This window comes from Lotus japonicus, chromosome 1 (genome assembly GCF_012489685.1).
Source record: "Lotus japonicus ecotype B-129 chromosome 1, LjGifu_v1.2".
Lineage (NCBI taxonomy): Eukaryota > Viridiplantae > Streptophyta > Magnoliopsida > Fabales > Fabaceae > Lotus > Lotus japonicus.
This window is the reverse complement of record NC_080041.1, coordinates 112,120,486-112,133,693: the sequence shown is the minus strand read 5'-3', so window position 1 is coordinate 112,133,693 and position 13,208 is coordinate 112,120,486. Positions and strand designations below refer to the sequence as shown.

At 34.6% G+C, this 13,208-nt stretch overlaps 1 protein-coding gene across 3 annotated transcripts; it reads left to right on the top strand.

Annotated features, from left to right (window-relative positions):
• Positions 1-7,444: 7,444 nt before the first annotated feature.
• LOC130729298 (putative respiratory burst oxidase homolog protein H) lies at positions 7,445-12,738 on the top strand. Of its 3 annotated transcripts, XM_057581005.1 has the most exons (15): positions 7,447-7,563; positions 7,884-8,243; positions 8,371-8,536; positions 8,614-8,662; positions 8,769-8,882; positions 8,968-9,777; positions 10,232-10,327; positions 10,404-10,519; positions 10,721-10,823; positions 11,130-11,221; positions 11,302-11,467; positions 11,550-11,705; positions 11,784-11,912; positions 12,102-12,180; positions 12,275-12,738. In XM_057581005.1, exons 1-15 carry the CDS (start codon positions 7,485-7,487, stop codon positions 12,382-12,384), a joined length of 2,625 nt encoding a protein of 874 aa, XP_057436988.1. In that variant the 5' UTR covers positions 7,447-7,484; the 3' UTR covers positions 12,385-12,738. The 3 variants fall into 3 exon arrangements, 2 of the variants coding, with proteins under 2 accessions (XP_057436988.1, XP_057436989.1); XM_057581006.1 differs by lacking the exon at positions 7,447-7,563 and having other exon boundaries at positions 8,102-8,243; positions 8,318-8,536; XR_009015955.1 differs by lacking the exons at positions 12,102-12,180; positions 12,275-12,738 and having other exon boundaries at positions 7,445-7,563; positions 11,555-11,705; positions 11,784-11,829.
• Positions 12,739-13,208: the final 470 nt, after the last annotated feature.

The following is a 13,208-nucleotide window of genomic DNA, read 5'->3' as shown; positions in this document are numbered from 1 at the left end:
ACATATACATAAAGAAATCTCTAAAGTTAAAAAGAAGATTTTAATATTTTATGAAAAAGTTTCTCATATTTAAAATTTTTAAATTAGCCAACATAGATTTGTTTTGGTAATAAATTTTTGGTGCAGAAATTTCTCCTCTCCATTTATAACTGAATGCATTCGGTCGGTATCTCATTTGATTTTATTTGTAATTTAACACAATATCAATCAATTAGTTTAAAATATAATGATTGTTAAAAAAATTATAATGATACTTTTTATATAAAACAATATCTCACGTTACATATGCATAAAGAAATCTCTAAAGTTAAAAAGAAGATTTTAAAATTTTCAGTGTAACACGTGTCAAAATAGGAGAAGGATTTACATATACATAGGTGGCAACACCTTGAAACATCATTACAACAAACATTGATCTTTGCATGCTCTTTTTTGCCACCATTTATCAAGAAGTGTGGTCCCTTAGAGTTGTATAGTAGCCACCAACTGTATTTAGAATAACACATTTTATATTATCCTTGGTGTATAACTAAGGCTCCTTTTCTTGCAAATCCATCACAGATCATCAATCATCGTCATGCTTCTTTGGTAGTTGGAAGCATCAATGTCTTTCTTTTACTCTACATTATTGGGAATGATCTTAAATTGTGCAAGATGATGCATGTGTTATAGAAAAAAAATCAAATCAAATTGCAAACCAAGCAAGAGCTTAGATTGCACATGTGAGATGGAGAAAACAGATTGAGAGAAACAATGAAATAATGTTTAGGTAGTGGAAAACAATTGAATTACCGAAAAAAGGTCAGCAACAGACATGCAAGTCCATAAAACCCGGATAAGAGTTAATAATCTTTTTATACTAAGCAATCAGAATGTGTGAAGGATATAATAAATTTCTTCCCTTACCTAAGATTGAGATGAGAAGTGATGTCCATAGAGCTCAACAAAGTCTCTATCCTCATTATATGAATCAATAACTGTTCATTCTGCCACCAATCTTATATACTAACCCCATTCCACATAAAGATGTGGCTATGAGTACAACTAATACCCATGCATGTGACAGGTATAAGGATGCAGTTCCCGGACCATAACCCCAAACATTCTTGAGCCAAATAGGAAACTGCCTGAAAATCAAATAGAATCAGACCTTTAATTAAGCAAATTTAGAATTTTAACCCATGTACTAATTGAAAAAAAGCTTCCACTATTGAGATAGTAAAGAAAAATAAAAGAGTCTATAGCTATGTCTAAAAGCGATTTACAATTGACAACAAAAAAAAGCTATTAATTAATAAGAAAAATAGCAAAATCTAGAATTGAAAGCAATCATATGAATAAGTATCTTACCGAAATCTCATTTCCTTAACTGGGATCCTGGGTCAAATTTGTTAGACGTCCCTTCTTCTGAAAGAGTTTCTCTGCCTTCATGATGCTGACATTGTAGATGAAGTTTTGGCAGCCAAAACTGGAAGACAATGATGCAATTAAATAAACTTGCAATGGGAAGGATAAAAGCATGTAAGTCTGCTATCAATTGGCCGATTAAGTACATTCAGAATAAGGGTTGCATAAGAGGAAACATCACAACATTAGTTTATTTAAGAGATATGGAAGCATCACATAAATCACCAACAAATACTAAAGCATATATGAAATTAAACAAAACAATCACAAAATAGGGAACAATGAATAAATTAAGAGAAAATTAAAGGCCATGGCTTTTAGGAACTGAATCAATACTACCAAATATAGTGCTCACTAATTAAGTCAATCAAATTCAGCAACAAAAAATAACCTTTAGGAAGCGAAGAATAAACATTTATGTCAAACACTTACATAATTATCAACTTACACAATTATCAGCACCACATAAAGCAAGTTGCATACTCGAGTGATCTTCCTCATTTTTCCTCCATGCCAACCGGTTCACAGCAGAGGCATGTAGGGGAGGAGATGACTGATGCAGTATTAGTAAGGAGTAATTTAGGTAAACCTTAGATAATTAAGACAAATCTTTTAAGATTTTAATATTTTATGAAAATGTTTATCAGATTTAAAATTAACTTTAAAAAATTGGTTTCAAGATTTGTTATGGAAATAAATTTTAGGTGAAGAAAAAGTTTATTTTTAGAGTATTTAATTAAATTTTATGTTAATTTTATTGAATTTTCGAATATTTTATGTTATTTTTTTTGCATTTTCGAATTTTTATTTAATTAAGGATTTTATGCGTTTTTATTGTGATTTGGTAGTTTTATTAATTAATTTTTTAAGGCATTTTTATTGAATTTTTAGTTTTTTATTTAATCTAGGTAAATCTTAGATAATTAGGGCAAATCTTTTAAATTTTTAATATGAAAAAAAAAATTCAGATATAAAATTACCTTTAAAAAATCCTAATCAAATCTAAAATTTAAAAAGGTACTAAATAAATATAGATAAAAACAATCAAAATCTAGCAAATCACAATAAAAACTCATAAAATTCTGAAAATTCAATAAAATACCATAAAAATTAATTAATACTCTAAAAATAAATCAAAAATAAATTAAGATAAAATCAAGAAATAAACAACTTAAATCATAATCAAATCTAAAATTTAAAAATGTATTTTTTTTATGAGAATTAACCTGAGAATGACATGTGAAACTCATAAAATTCTGAATTAATTAAAATTCCGAAAATTCAATAAAAATACCATAAAAATTAATTAATACTCTAAAAATAAATCAAAAATAAATTAAGATAAAATCAAGAAATAAACAACTTAAATCATAATCAAATCTAAAATTTAAAAATGTATTTTTTTTATGAGAATTAACTTTAGAATGACACGTGATTTTTTTTTTATGAGAATTAACGTGAGAATGACCCGTCACTAAGAATTAACGTGAGAACGACACGTCACTAAATCAGCCTGATGGAGTTCTTCTTTTCTAATATATATTGATATTGATATTGATTCAATATAAAAATATTATTTTAGTTATATTTTCAAATTTTAAAATGTAAAATATACTACTTTTCTGCATATTTTGAAAAAAAAAATTCGCATAATTATTTTGAATTTCAAAATATTATAATGTCTCATAATAAATTTTGAATTTCGAAAATAATTTCCTAAAATAATGGTACAAATTGAAATAAATATTTACTAAGATATAAAATTAATAAAATTTAAAATTAACTTTAATTACAATGAAATTTGAATATTAAAATACATTATTTTATTGTATTTTTGAATTTCGGAAAAAATCATCAATGAAATTATAAATACTCATTTTACTAGGGGTGGGGTAGCTCACATGGTTGAGTTAAGGGCAATTGCAGGTAAAGGGTCAGGGTTGGAACTCTGAGATGGATAATTTGTACTAATTCATTCATAATTAACATTTGTCTATAAAAAAAATTCAAACATTTCGCTGTTGTTCTTTGTTTTTGGTTTTCTAAAAAATACTAACTTCTATGGCTTCTCTCTATGAATATATCAAAAGCATCAGACTTGGGAAGGATGCAAAACTCATAGCCAGAATCATTCGGCTTTAATTTATTTCAAGTTTTAAGAATCCCAACATCTCAAGGGATTTTTTTTGGTCAAACTCAATCTTTGCCCACGGTCTGTTAGCTGTTCACTATGGGCCTTGGGTCAACATTACGATCCTTGGCTTTGCCTTCCCTTGTGTATATTCTTTGTTTTATTTTGTGGGTTGTTGGTTTTTAGCTACTAGGTTTGGTTCGCTGGTAGAGCTAGTCTAGAGCATGGTAGTTGAATTGTGTATCGTATCAAGTTTCGAAAGATCTATTTTTCGTCTCGTGTATCGTATTATGTATCGTACGATACAAACACGCACAAAAATAAGTCATAAATGAAAAATATATGATATATATATATAATATAATTAATCAAAATATGACAAATGCAAGTTTTCATCTCCTTCAAAATCATTAATAACATTACAAATGCAAAACACTTCCATACTTGCTAAACTATGCTTTAAACCATACTGCAGTACAGGTGAACGGTGTTGAAGTTGAACCCGTAAGCGTTGAAGTTGAACCCTTGTCAAGAGTTGAAATCGGAGATTTAGAGTAATTTCAATCCCTAAATGCATTGGGTCGACCCACTTTGGCCCAAACAAAAAAAAACCCGTAAGAAAACGCTAAAAAAAAATTAAAAAATCCGAACTGGATCGCGAACCTGACCCGGTTTGCCCAGTTTCTGTATCGTGCGATACAACTTCGTATCGCGATACAACGATACATGATACGATACAGCCGATACGGATGCGATACAGGGACAATTCGATACACAGGTACGATACGTATCATTTACCTAAAAACGTATTGTATCGCGTATCGTATCGGTGTATCGGCCGATACTTACTACCATGGTCTAGAGGTTGTAGTTAGCCTCTGCAGTGAATATTATCTAGTTTGGTAAACTGAATAGCTCTTTTGTAATGTGGTCTTTGACCAAGTTATGAATAAACTTCTTTGAATTTTCAAAAAACAAAATCCCAACATATACTAATTATTATTATTTGAAATTGCATGTGGCGCATTCAAGAGTTAAAAGAGAACAAGAGTTGAATAAATGCATGTTTAGCAATAACAAATGTAGTTTATAAAGATGTTTTTACTAATATTAGAATTAGAATAAAACTTGATAATCTTTATTGCATAGATGTATGTTTAATTTAGCTTTTTATTAACCTTTTTTTTTTGTTACAGTGAGAAGTATAGCCCCAAGAAAAGAAAGGCTAAGGCGGGAACTGCCTAGCAACAGGGTTTTCAGTTGCTTCTAAGTCTTGAAGCAGGCGCTGGTGACACTCTCCAAAAGGATGGTTAAAAGTGTGTGAACCGAAGGGCATGACAAGACCTACTTTGTCCAGATAATCCGCCAAAGAATTGGCTTCCCGACTAATGTGCTGAACCACAATGGCTCCGTGAGCTGCTTGCACCGTGCGAGCATCCAAAATAATAGAGCTGTACTGGTGAGACGAGATGTCCTGGCCATCAAAGAGGTTAACCACTTCTAGGAAATCACTCTCGATAATAACCTGGGAGAAGTCGAGACTAATAACCAAATGCATGGCCTTCTGAAGCGCGATAAGGTCAACCAGGAATGCAGAGTTCGTGCCAAAGGTGCCAAGGTTGCAGCTAAATCCCAACTGCCAAGCTCCTGATGCGTCTCGAATAGCTCCACTGCAACTGGCTAGATTGTTGGAAGTAAGTGCCCCATCCACGTTGAGCTTGACCCACCCTGGAGGAGGACAAGACCATTTCGTTACTCGGGGCTGGGACGGTGTAAAAGCAAAAGTCTCAAAATGCTGGTTCTACAAGATGCGTAAGGAAAGAGGCGTGCAAGCTGCAGCAGCCAGCTCTTCCATACCAAGGGAGCGAACGAAGCTCCATATACGGGCGGGGTTATGAGGAGTACCGTCAAAGACCAGTTCGTTCCGCATACGCCATATAGCCGATAGCGCTGAGCTAAAGAAGCGGGGCCAGTCCACATTAGCGTGTCCACCAAGGCCACCGGAGATGTTGCCCGAAAGCCAGGACTGACAGTTCGCTGTGAAGAAGGAAGGGATTACCTCACGATCCAAGGTGGACCTCCAGAAGGATTCCACGACACTGCAATCACGAAAGAGGTGCAGGTAGTCCTCTGCCGACGCTTGGCACAGGGGACAAATATCAGAATCTCCCATGTGTCGCTTCAAGAGCTTCACATTCGTGAGGACTCCGTTGTTGATGAGTTTCCAGATGAAGACCCTAATACGCTGTGGCCCTTTTATCTGCCACACTGATTTCCATAAGCTCTCTTCACGTCTCTGGCAGGGAAAGCCTGCGATCAAGTCGTATGCTGATTTAGTGGAGAAAGCTCCGGACGGGTTACCAACCCATTTAACCTCATCCGCTGTTTCCGGGTCCTTGAAGGGGCTATGATCAAGGAGGATTTCCTGAGTAAACCTGCGAGGCAACATGTTAGAAAAGAGAAAAGATTTCCACCCTCTTCCTGTTTCAAAATAATGAGCAACAGGAAAATCAAGCAAGTTCTGTGGGATTGGGGTTATCGCCACATCGATCAGGCTGTTACCCGATGTAAGCCAAGAACTGGTCCAGAACTTTGTTGTCTGACCGTTACCTATTTTCCACCTACTGCCTTGCAGCAGTGTATCCCAGGTGGAGCGAATATCCTTCCAGGCAAGGGATTCGCGACTTCGCTTCTTCACCACAAGTAACATCTCACTGCCACAATTATATTTCCCTCTCAACACACGGACCCAAAGAGATGATGGTTGGTGAATAAGACCCCACCCTAGCTTCATGATCATTGCCTTGTTGAAATCAGACGTCAACCGGAAACCCAGGCCACCATGAGACTTAGGGCTGCAAATAGTACTCCATTTAACTTGGCTTGATTTATTTGAGCCATTTTCCGACCCCCAAATAAACTTGCGTTGGATTTGGTCCAATTTCTCACACACTCCTTTTGGTAACAACATAGTTTGCATGCTGTAGGAGGGTAACGCCGATACAACAGACTTTGCCAAAAAATTAACTTTTCACTATAAATATTATAAATTTCTTTCATAATATCAGTTGTAGATGGCACAGGTATAATACTAGTACTTTTTAATTTAGGATATTTTTCTCTTGATATATAGTCTTTTATTTATATGTTTTATATTTGACTTAAATTTAATGCATATATAAGTTTAAAAAAAAAGGGAATGCAAATATTGGATCCTTTCCCGGATAATTTTGAGATGTTTAATTTCATTAGTCAATGACTAGTTTTATATAAATCAGGATGAAAATCATCGCTGCATTTGAGCTGGATCCAACATGTGGTATTGTGTTAGGTATAATGCGGGCACGTCGAGTCTCCAATTTACGAATATCTTACAATATCATTGACAAAACACTATATGAAATTACACGTTTTGACGTTAACCGCAGTAGCTTCTAACGAATTGTTGCTAAGAAAAATTTGGTACAATGAAATCATCAATTATGCACTCGAACACCCTTCCTTGCAACTTGTTGTAATTAAATAAAGATGTTTCATGTAAAATAATAACAATAAAGGTTGTTGGTAACCACCATCTGAAACACGACACAGAAATGTCCTAGAAAATTTGGCACTGAAAAGGAAATGGTAGGTAGAGTCAAGTTATTAAACATATTACTAAGTTACATTGTAACACTTTTCCTTTAACAAAAATATATATGAGGGAACAAGTATGAGCATGGCTAATAGATAATTTGACTTTTTTAAAATTTAGTTAAGGTTTCTATTCCTAAGCAGCGTATAGTGAAGAATTTGTTGAAAAAACCTACATTTTAATATGATCTCCAAATTTTGAAAGAATTAATATGATCCCTTTGACCTTAGTAATAAAAATGCATATATATATATATATATATATAAGAAGAAATTAGAAAGCCAAAGAGTAAGTAAATATAAACAAGCAGTGATGAAGGATTCCACAGTAGCAATGGTGGGTGATCAAAGGATTCAAAATGAGCGTGAAAGTGCCAAGTTTTCGTTACAGAGTAAGTTTTGTAAAAGCATGCAAACAAAAAAATTGTTTATACGTTGTGAATTAGTTTTTACAGTTGGCTAAGGGGTATGGTTAGTTGAACCAGATAAACAAGTGTGTGAAATTCAACCTGTTTTCATTTTCCTATAATTAGCAAAGCAAAAATGCAACATTTATATACTTGTATCTCTCAAATCCAAGTTTGACAATTTCTTCTTTCCCTCTAATACCCTTACAATTCCTAAAAGAACCCACATTGAACACTTTTCGCCTGTGATTGCACATACCCAGATTCCACAATCTGGTAGGTAATCTTTTGATTGATGTCATCAGGAAAAGAAGGCCAACATGAATCATCAAAATGGATTCTTGAGAGCATTGAGATTGATCCCATTGGGGAGGTGGTTTCTAAACCTGATCATGCATCCAATGAAGGAATGGTGGTAAAAGCTCCCAATGAGGTTTCATTTCTCAGAAATGGAAGCAATGTTAGGAGCAGGAATGGTTTTCAGGAGAAAGGCAACAAGATGGTGAGGCTGCAATCAGGAGCAGCCAGAGGGCTTAAGGGTTTACGGTTCCTCGATAGAACGGTCACAGGGAAAGAAGATGATGCATGGAGGTCTATTGAGAAGCGCTTTGCTCAACATGCAGTTGAAGGGAAGCTCTCAAAAGACAAATTTGCAGCCTGCATGGGTACTTATATTATCTACAATTGTGTTTCTTTCTTCCCATTTTATGATTTTAATTTTGGTTTCTTATCTTTCAAGTTGTCCTAGTTGGTGACAAGTTTGTGTGATGAATCCAAAACTGTATTGAATAGGCATGGGGGCAGAGTCAAAGGATTTTGCTGGGGAACTCTATGAAGCCTTGGCAAGGCGGAGGAAAATTTATGCAGAAAATGGGATTACTCTGGATGAAGTTAGAGTATTCTGGGAGGACATGACTAACAAAGATCTCGAATCCAGACTACAAGTGTTCTTTGACATGTAAGGAGCGCGCACAAACACTTTCAAGTTACTCTTTTATTTAGTTGACTAGTATAAATGAACTTATTCATTTTCAGGTGTGACAAGAACGGAGATGGTAGGCTATCAGAGGAAGAAGTCATGGAGGTTAGTACTGCGACCATGTAATGTAAACTTTTGTTTTACCAATTCCTCTTTCACTCCATTTCATTATATATAACAGAATTCTAAATGTTGTTATGTAAAATTAAAGGTTATATTGTTGAGTGCCTCAGCAAATAAGTTAGGAAATCTCAAACAGCATGCTGCTGAATATGCAGCTTTGATCATGGAAGAGCTTGATCCGGATCATCAAGGATACATAGAGGTTACAAGCCTATAAATTTTTAATGCATTTTTCATGTGTAAGCCTTTATCTTTTGTAATTCCCCTTATTTCTTCTGCTTAAACAGATGTGGCAGCTAGAAACTCTGCTAAGGGAAATGGTTAGTACTGAAGATGTCACAAAAAAACTTTGTACTAAAACCCAAACTTTAACTAAAGCTATGATACCAAGAAAGTATAGAACTCCCGTTAGCAAATTTCTCTCTTCAACCGCAGATTTTGTGATGGATAAATGGAAAAAATTATGGGTTTTCACACTTTGGTTGGCAATAAACTTGGGGCTTTTCATTTGGAAGTTTCGCCAATATCGTGAAAAAGGAGCGTTTGAAGTCATGGGTTATTGTGTCTGTTTTGCAAAGGGTGCTGCTGAGACACTCAAGTTCAACATGGCTCTAATTGTGCTAACCATGTGCAGAAGAACCCTTACAAAGCTAAGAGGAACTTTTCTTAGTAGAATCATCCCGTTCGATGACAACATAAACTTCCACAAGTGTATTGCTGTTGCTGTAGTTATAGGGACTTTGATTCATGTACTAATGCATGTCACTTGTGATTTTCCAAGATTAATAACGTGCCCGTCGAATAAGTTCATGACGATTCTTGGGCCAGGTTTTGATTATCAGCAGCCTGATTACCTTACCCTTGTTAAAGGCGTTGCTGGTTTAACTGGAATTTTTATGGTCTTGATTATGGCCTTCACGTTCACTCTAGCAACGCATTATTTCAGAAAAAATGTTGTCAATTTACCGTCCCCGCTGCATAGTTTGGCCGGATTCAATGCCTTCTGGTATGCACATCATTTGCTTATTCTGGTTTACATACTCCTGGTCATACATGGCTACTTTCTCTATCTCACCAAGGATTGGCATAAGAAAACGGTAAGTGTAGCTCTAACATTTTTCATTATTCTAATTACCAAGAAGCTACACTTTTCTTCCAAATAGATCTGAATTCTGATTTCAATTTTCCTATCTCTCTTAAATATGTTCCAACAGCTTTTAACTTGTAAATTGGGAATGCAATCTTCAGTCCCAAAATTGTGTCTCATTCCCTGTCTCGCTCATGTCTTTTTTAATTAAAATGACAAGATTTTATTGATGGGACACGAAACTGAGATACTATTTGGGAACAGTTAATCTTGATAATGTAAACTGATATGAATTAAGTTGATTCATTGCTAGTAAAATGTATGATTAAACTCTCCCTTCCCCTTGAGGACTATATACCTAGTATTTCGCCCTACTCCATTTTCAGTTCTATATTATGACATTTAGATAGGCCACAATCTGAAAACGTTAATAAATCAGTTGACATTGTCTTTTGGTAATGCAGACTTGGATGTATCTTGCAGTTCCTCTTGTGCTCTATGCTTTTGAGAGAATTCATCCATTTTTTAAGAGTAAAGATCACCGAGTGAGCATCATTAAGGTGTGTATCAAAAACTTCTCCACCTTTGTTCTTCACGTTGAAGCAGGAAAGTGATTTTACTACTTTGAAATTTCAGGCAATAATATACACAGGAAATGTTCTAGCACTCTACATGACCAAACCCTCAGGATTCAAGTATAAAAGTGGAATGTACATTTTTGTAAAGTGTCCAGATATATCTAGTTTTGAATGGTAATAACCTTGATACTTGCCAGATATTGATCAGAACATTTATTTGCCTATCAACTCGTTTTGATACGAACTAAAGAGCACTTATTGAAGCTTATATACTAGAATAAGTACAGAATAAGCTTCAATCAGTGATCTTTGATCTGCCTCCAAACAGACTCTATGTCACTTTACCTAGGGTGCTCAATTTTATACTTGTTACAGGCACCCTTTCTCCATCACCTCTGCACCTGGAGATGACTACTTGAGTGTCCATATAAGAACCTTGGGAGATTGGACTTCAGAACTCAAAAACATGTTTGCAAAGGTGATTGATGTTTGTGTGAATTGTGAACTCAAAGCTTTTTATTTAAGGACGAAACATGGGAGCAGTTCCATAAGTGCAGTTTTTACTATTATCCAATTACAAAATGATACCTGACATAGAAAATTTAAAATTAAGGGAATATATCAGATTAAGAAAGTTAATAAAACATTAAGAAAGTAGGTCACTGGTTTTCATTGGACAACAGCACAGAGTACTATATCTAAGGTTTATCCTTTGTTTAATTAATCGGCAATAGAAATATGATAACCGTTGAACATGTAGTTGTACTAAAACTTAGCAGTGCAGGTTTGTGAGCCTCAGAGTGCAGCAGCAAGAAAGGGAAGCCTTGTGAGAATGGAAACTAGAGCAAATTCAAGCTATGACCCTTCAATGCCAAGGTGAATAAAAACTCTTAAAGTCTTAACATTCCAAGACCCTCAAAGCCAAGGTGTAATAAGACTTTATTTACTCTTTGTAGCATTACATATCCAAAAATCCTCATCAAAGGACCCTATGGAGCCCCAGCACAAAACTACAAGCATTATGATGTCCTCTTGCTTATAGGTCTAGGAATCGGGGCAACACCGATGATCAGTATTTTGAAAGATCTCCTGAACCACATGAAGACAGGAAGTCCTGAAGAAGTAAGTGACAAGATTAACAACACTTTATATAGTTTTTGGTTACGGAATATTGAAATTACCCCTTCATGGGTTAACATGGCAGAGAAGTCCTATGGCGGAATCCTTCCATAGCAATCGCTCGGTGGAGGAAGATAAAAAATTTCCTGAAAGAGCATATTTTTATTGGGTGACAAGGGAGCAGGCTTCATTTGACTGGTTCAAAGGTGTCATGAATGATATTGCTGAATATGACAATGATGTAAGATTGATAACCAAACTCATCATTTCTTTTCTTGGTTTTGATATAGTAAATTTCTGACATGTTTAAATGATGCAGGGTATTATAGAAATGCACAACTATCTGACTAGTGTGTATGAGGAAGGTGATGCACGGTCTGCTCTTATTGCCATGATTCAGAAGCTGCAACATGCTAAAAATGGAGTTGATGTAGTTTCCGAAAGCCGGGTATTGATATAATACTTTTTTGGAGTAAGAGTACGTTCTTTAAAGTACGAAAACGGAAAAATAACATATGCACTCTTATTAAAGTACTATTTCAACAAAACATGTGTCACATGTGTTATTTTCACGTTTTCATAGTTTAACAAGGGGACTCTTATTAATGTTAAGTTTTTATATGTTATCATATGCCAGATACGAACTCATTTTGCAAGACCCAACTGGAAAAAAGTCTTCTCTCAATTAGCTAGTGCACATCCAAATTCTCGGATAGGTATAAAAAATTGAAATTATTTGTGAATTTCTAAATTTGAGAAAGAAAATAAAAGTTTGAATAAAAGAAAACGAGTACTATTTTCTTAATGCAGGGGTATTCTACTGTGGAAGTCCTACTCTTACAAAAACATTGAAGAGCCTTTGTCAAGAGACCAGCCTAAACTCATCTACACGCTTTCAATTTCACAAGGAGAACTTCTAAAGGAGCAATTCACACAACATGATCAATCCTGAACTATTTTCTTAATGCAGGTGTATTCTACCGTAAATTGTTTTTTTATAACCATAGTTTAGTGAATTTGGATTGAAGTTTTTGTAAGTTACTTGTATGTAGTAAGATTTCTTAGAAATTGTGTTGGTTAGGACTTAGGACTAGATCTTTTTATCTTTTTTTCTTTCACCTTTTCCCTCATCTACTCTTTCTCTGCCTGAGATGTGTATCATATGGTTACTGTGCATGGCCTTACCTCATTTCATACATTGTAAATTGTAACAACACTGCATTCATGCATGCTCTTTATAGCCACAAGATATACAAAGTATTGTGAGATTACAAGATGAATTTAATTAGGAAAATGTGAATCAGTGTCAATATAGCTTATGTACATCTTGATACAAAATTGAATTGGGCTAATTAATGGAATTATTTACAACCGCAATAACTAAACGTTAACTAAGTGCAAATAAGTGATTTGGTAATTCTCCAAATAATTATGGGGAGAAGATGTTTGATGTGAACATAAGGGATACATGAGCATTGAAAGATATGGACCAAGAGATGAAGGGACAAAGTGGACCAACCACTAGAGAAAGGGCAAAGAAAGCTAAGGAGCTCCACCAGTGACGGATCCAGGAGTTTTAACTCGTGGGGGAAAATCTACATGTGAGTTTGTAAGAATAAAAACATAATATACTATTATTAAAACTTTAAATACATCATATATAAGTTTTTCATTCTTAAACACACTTAAATTATTTTTTTCTCTATTTCAATTTTTTTAATTACTGAAGATGAAAATTAGCATA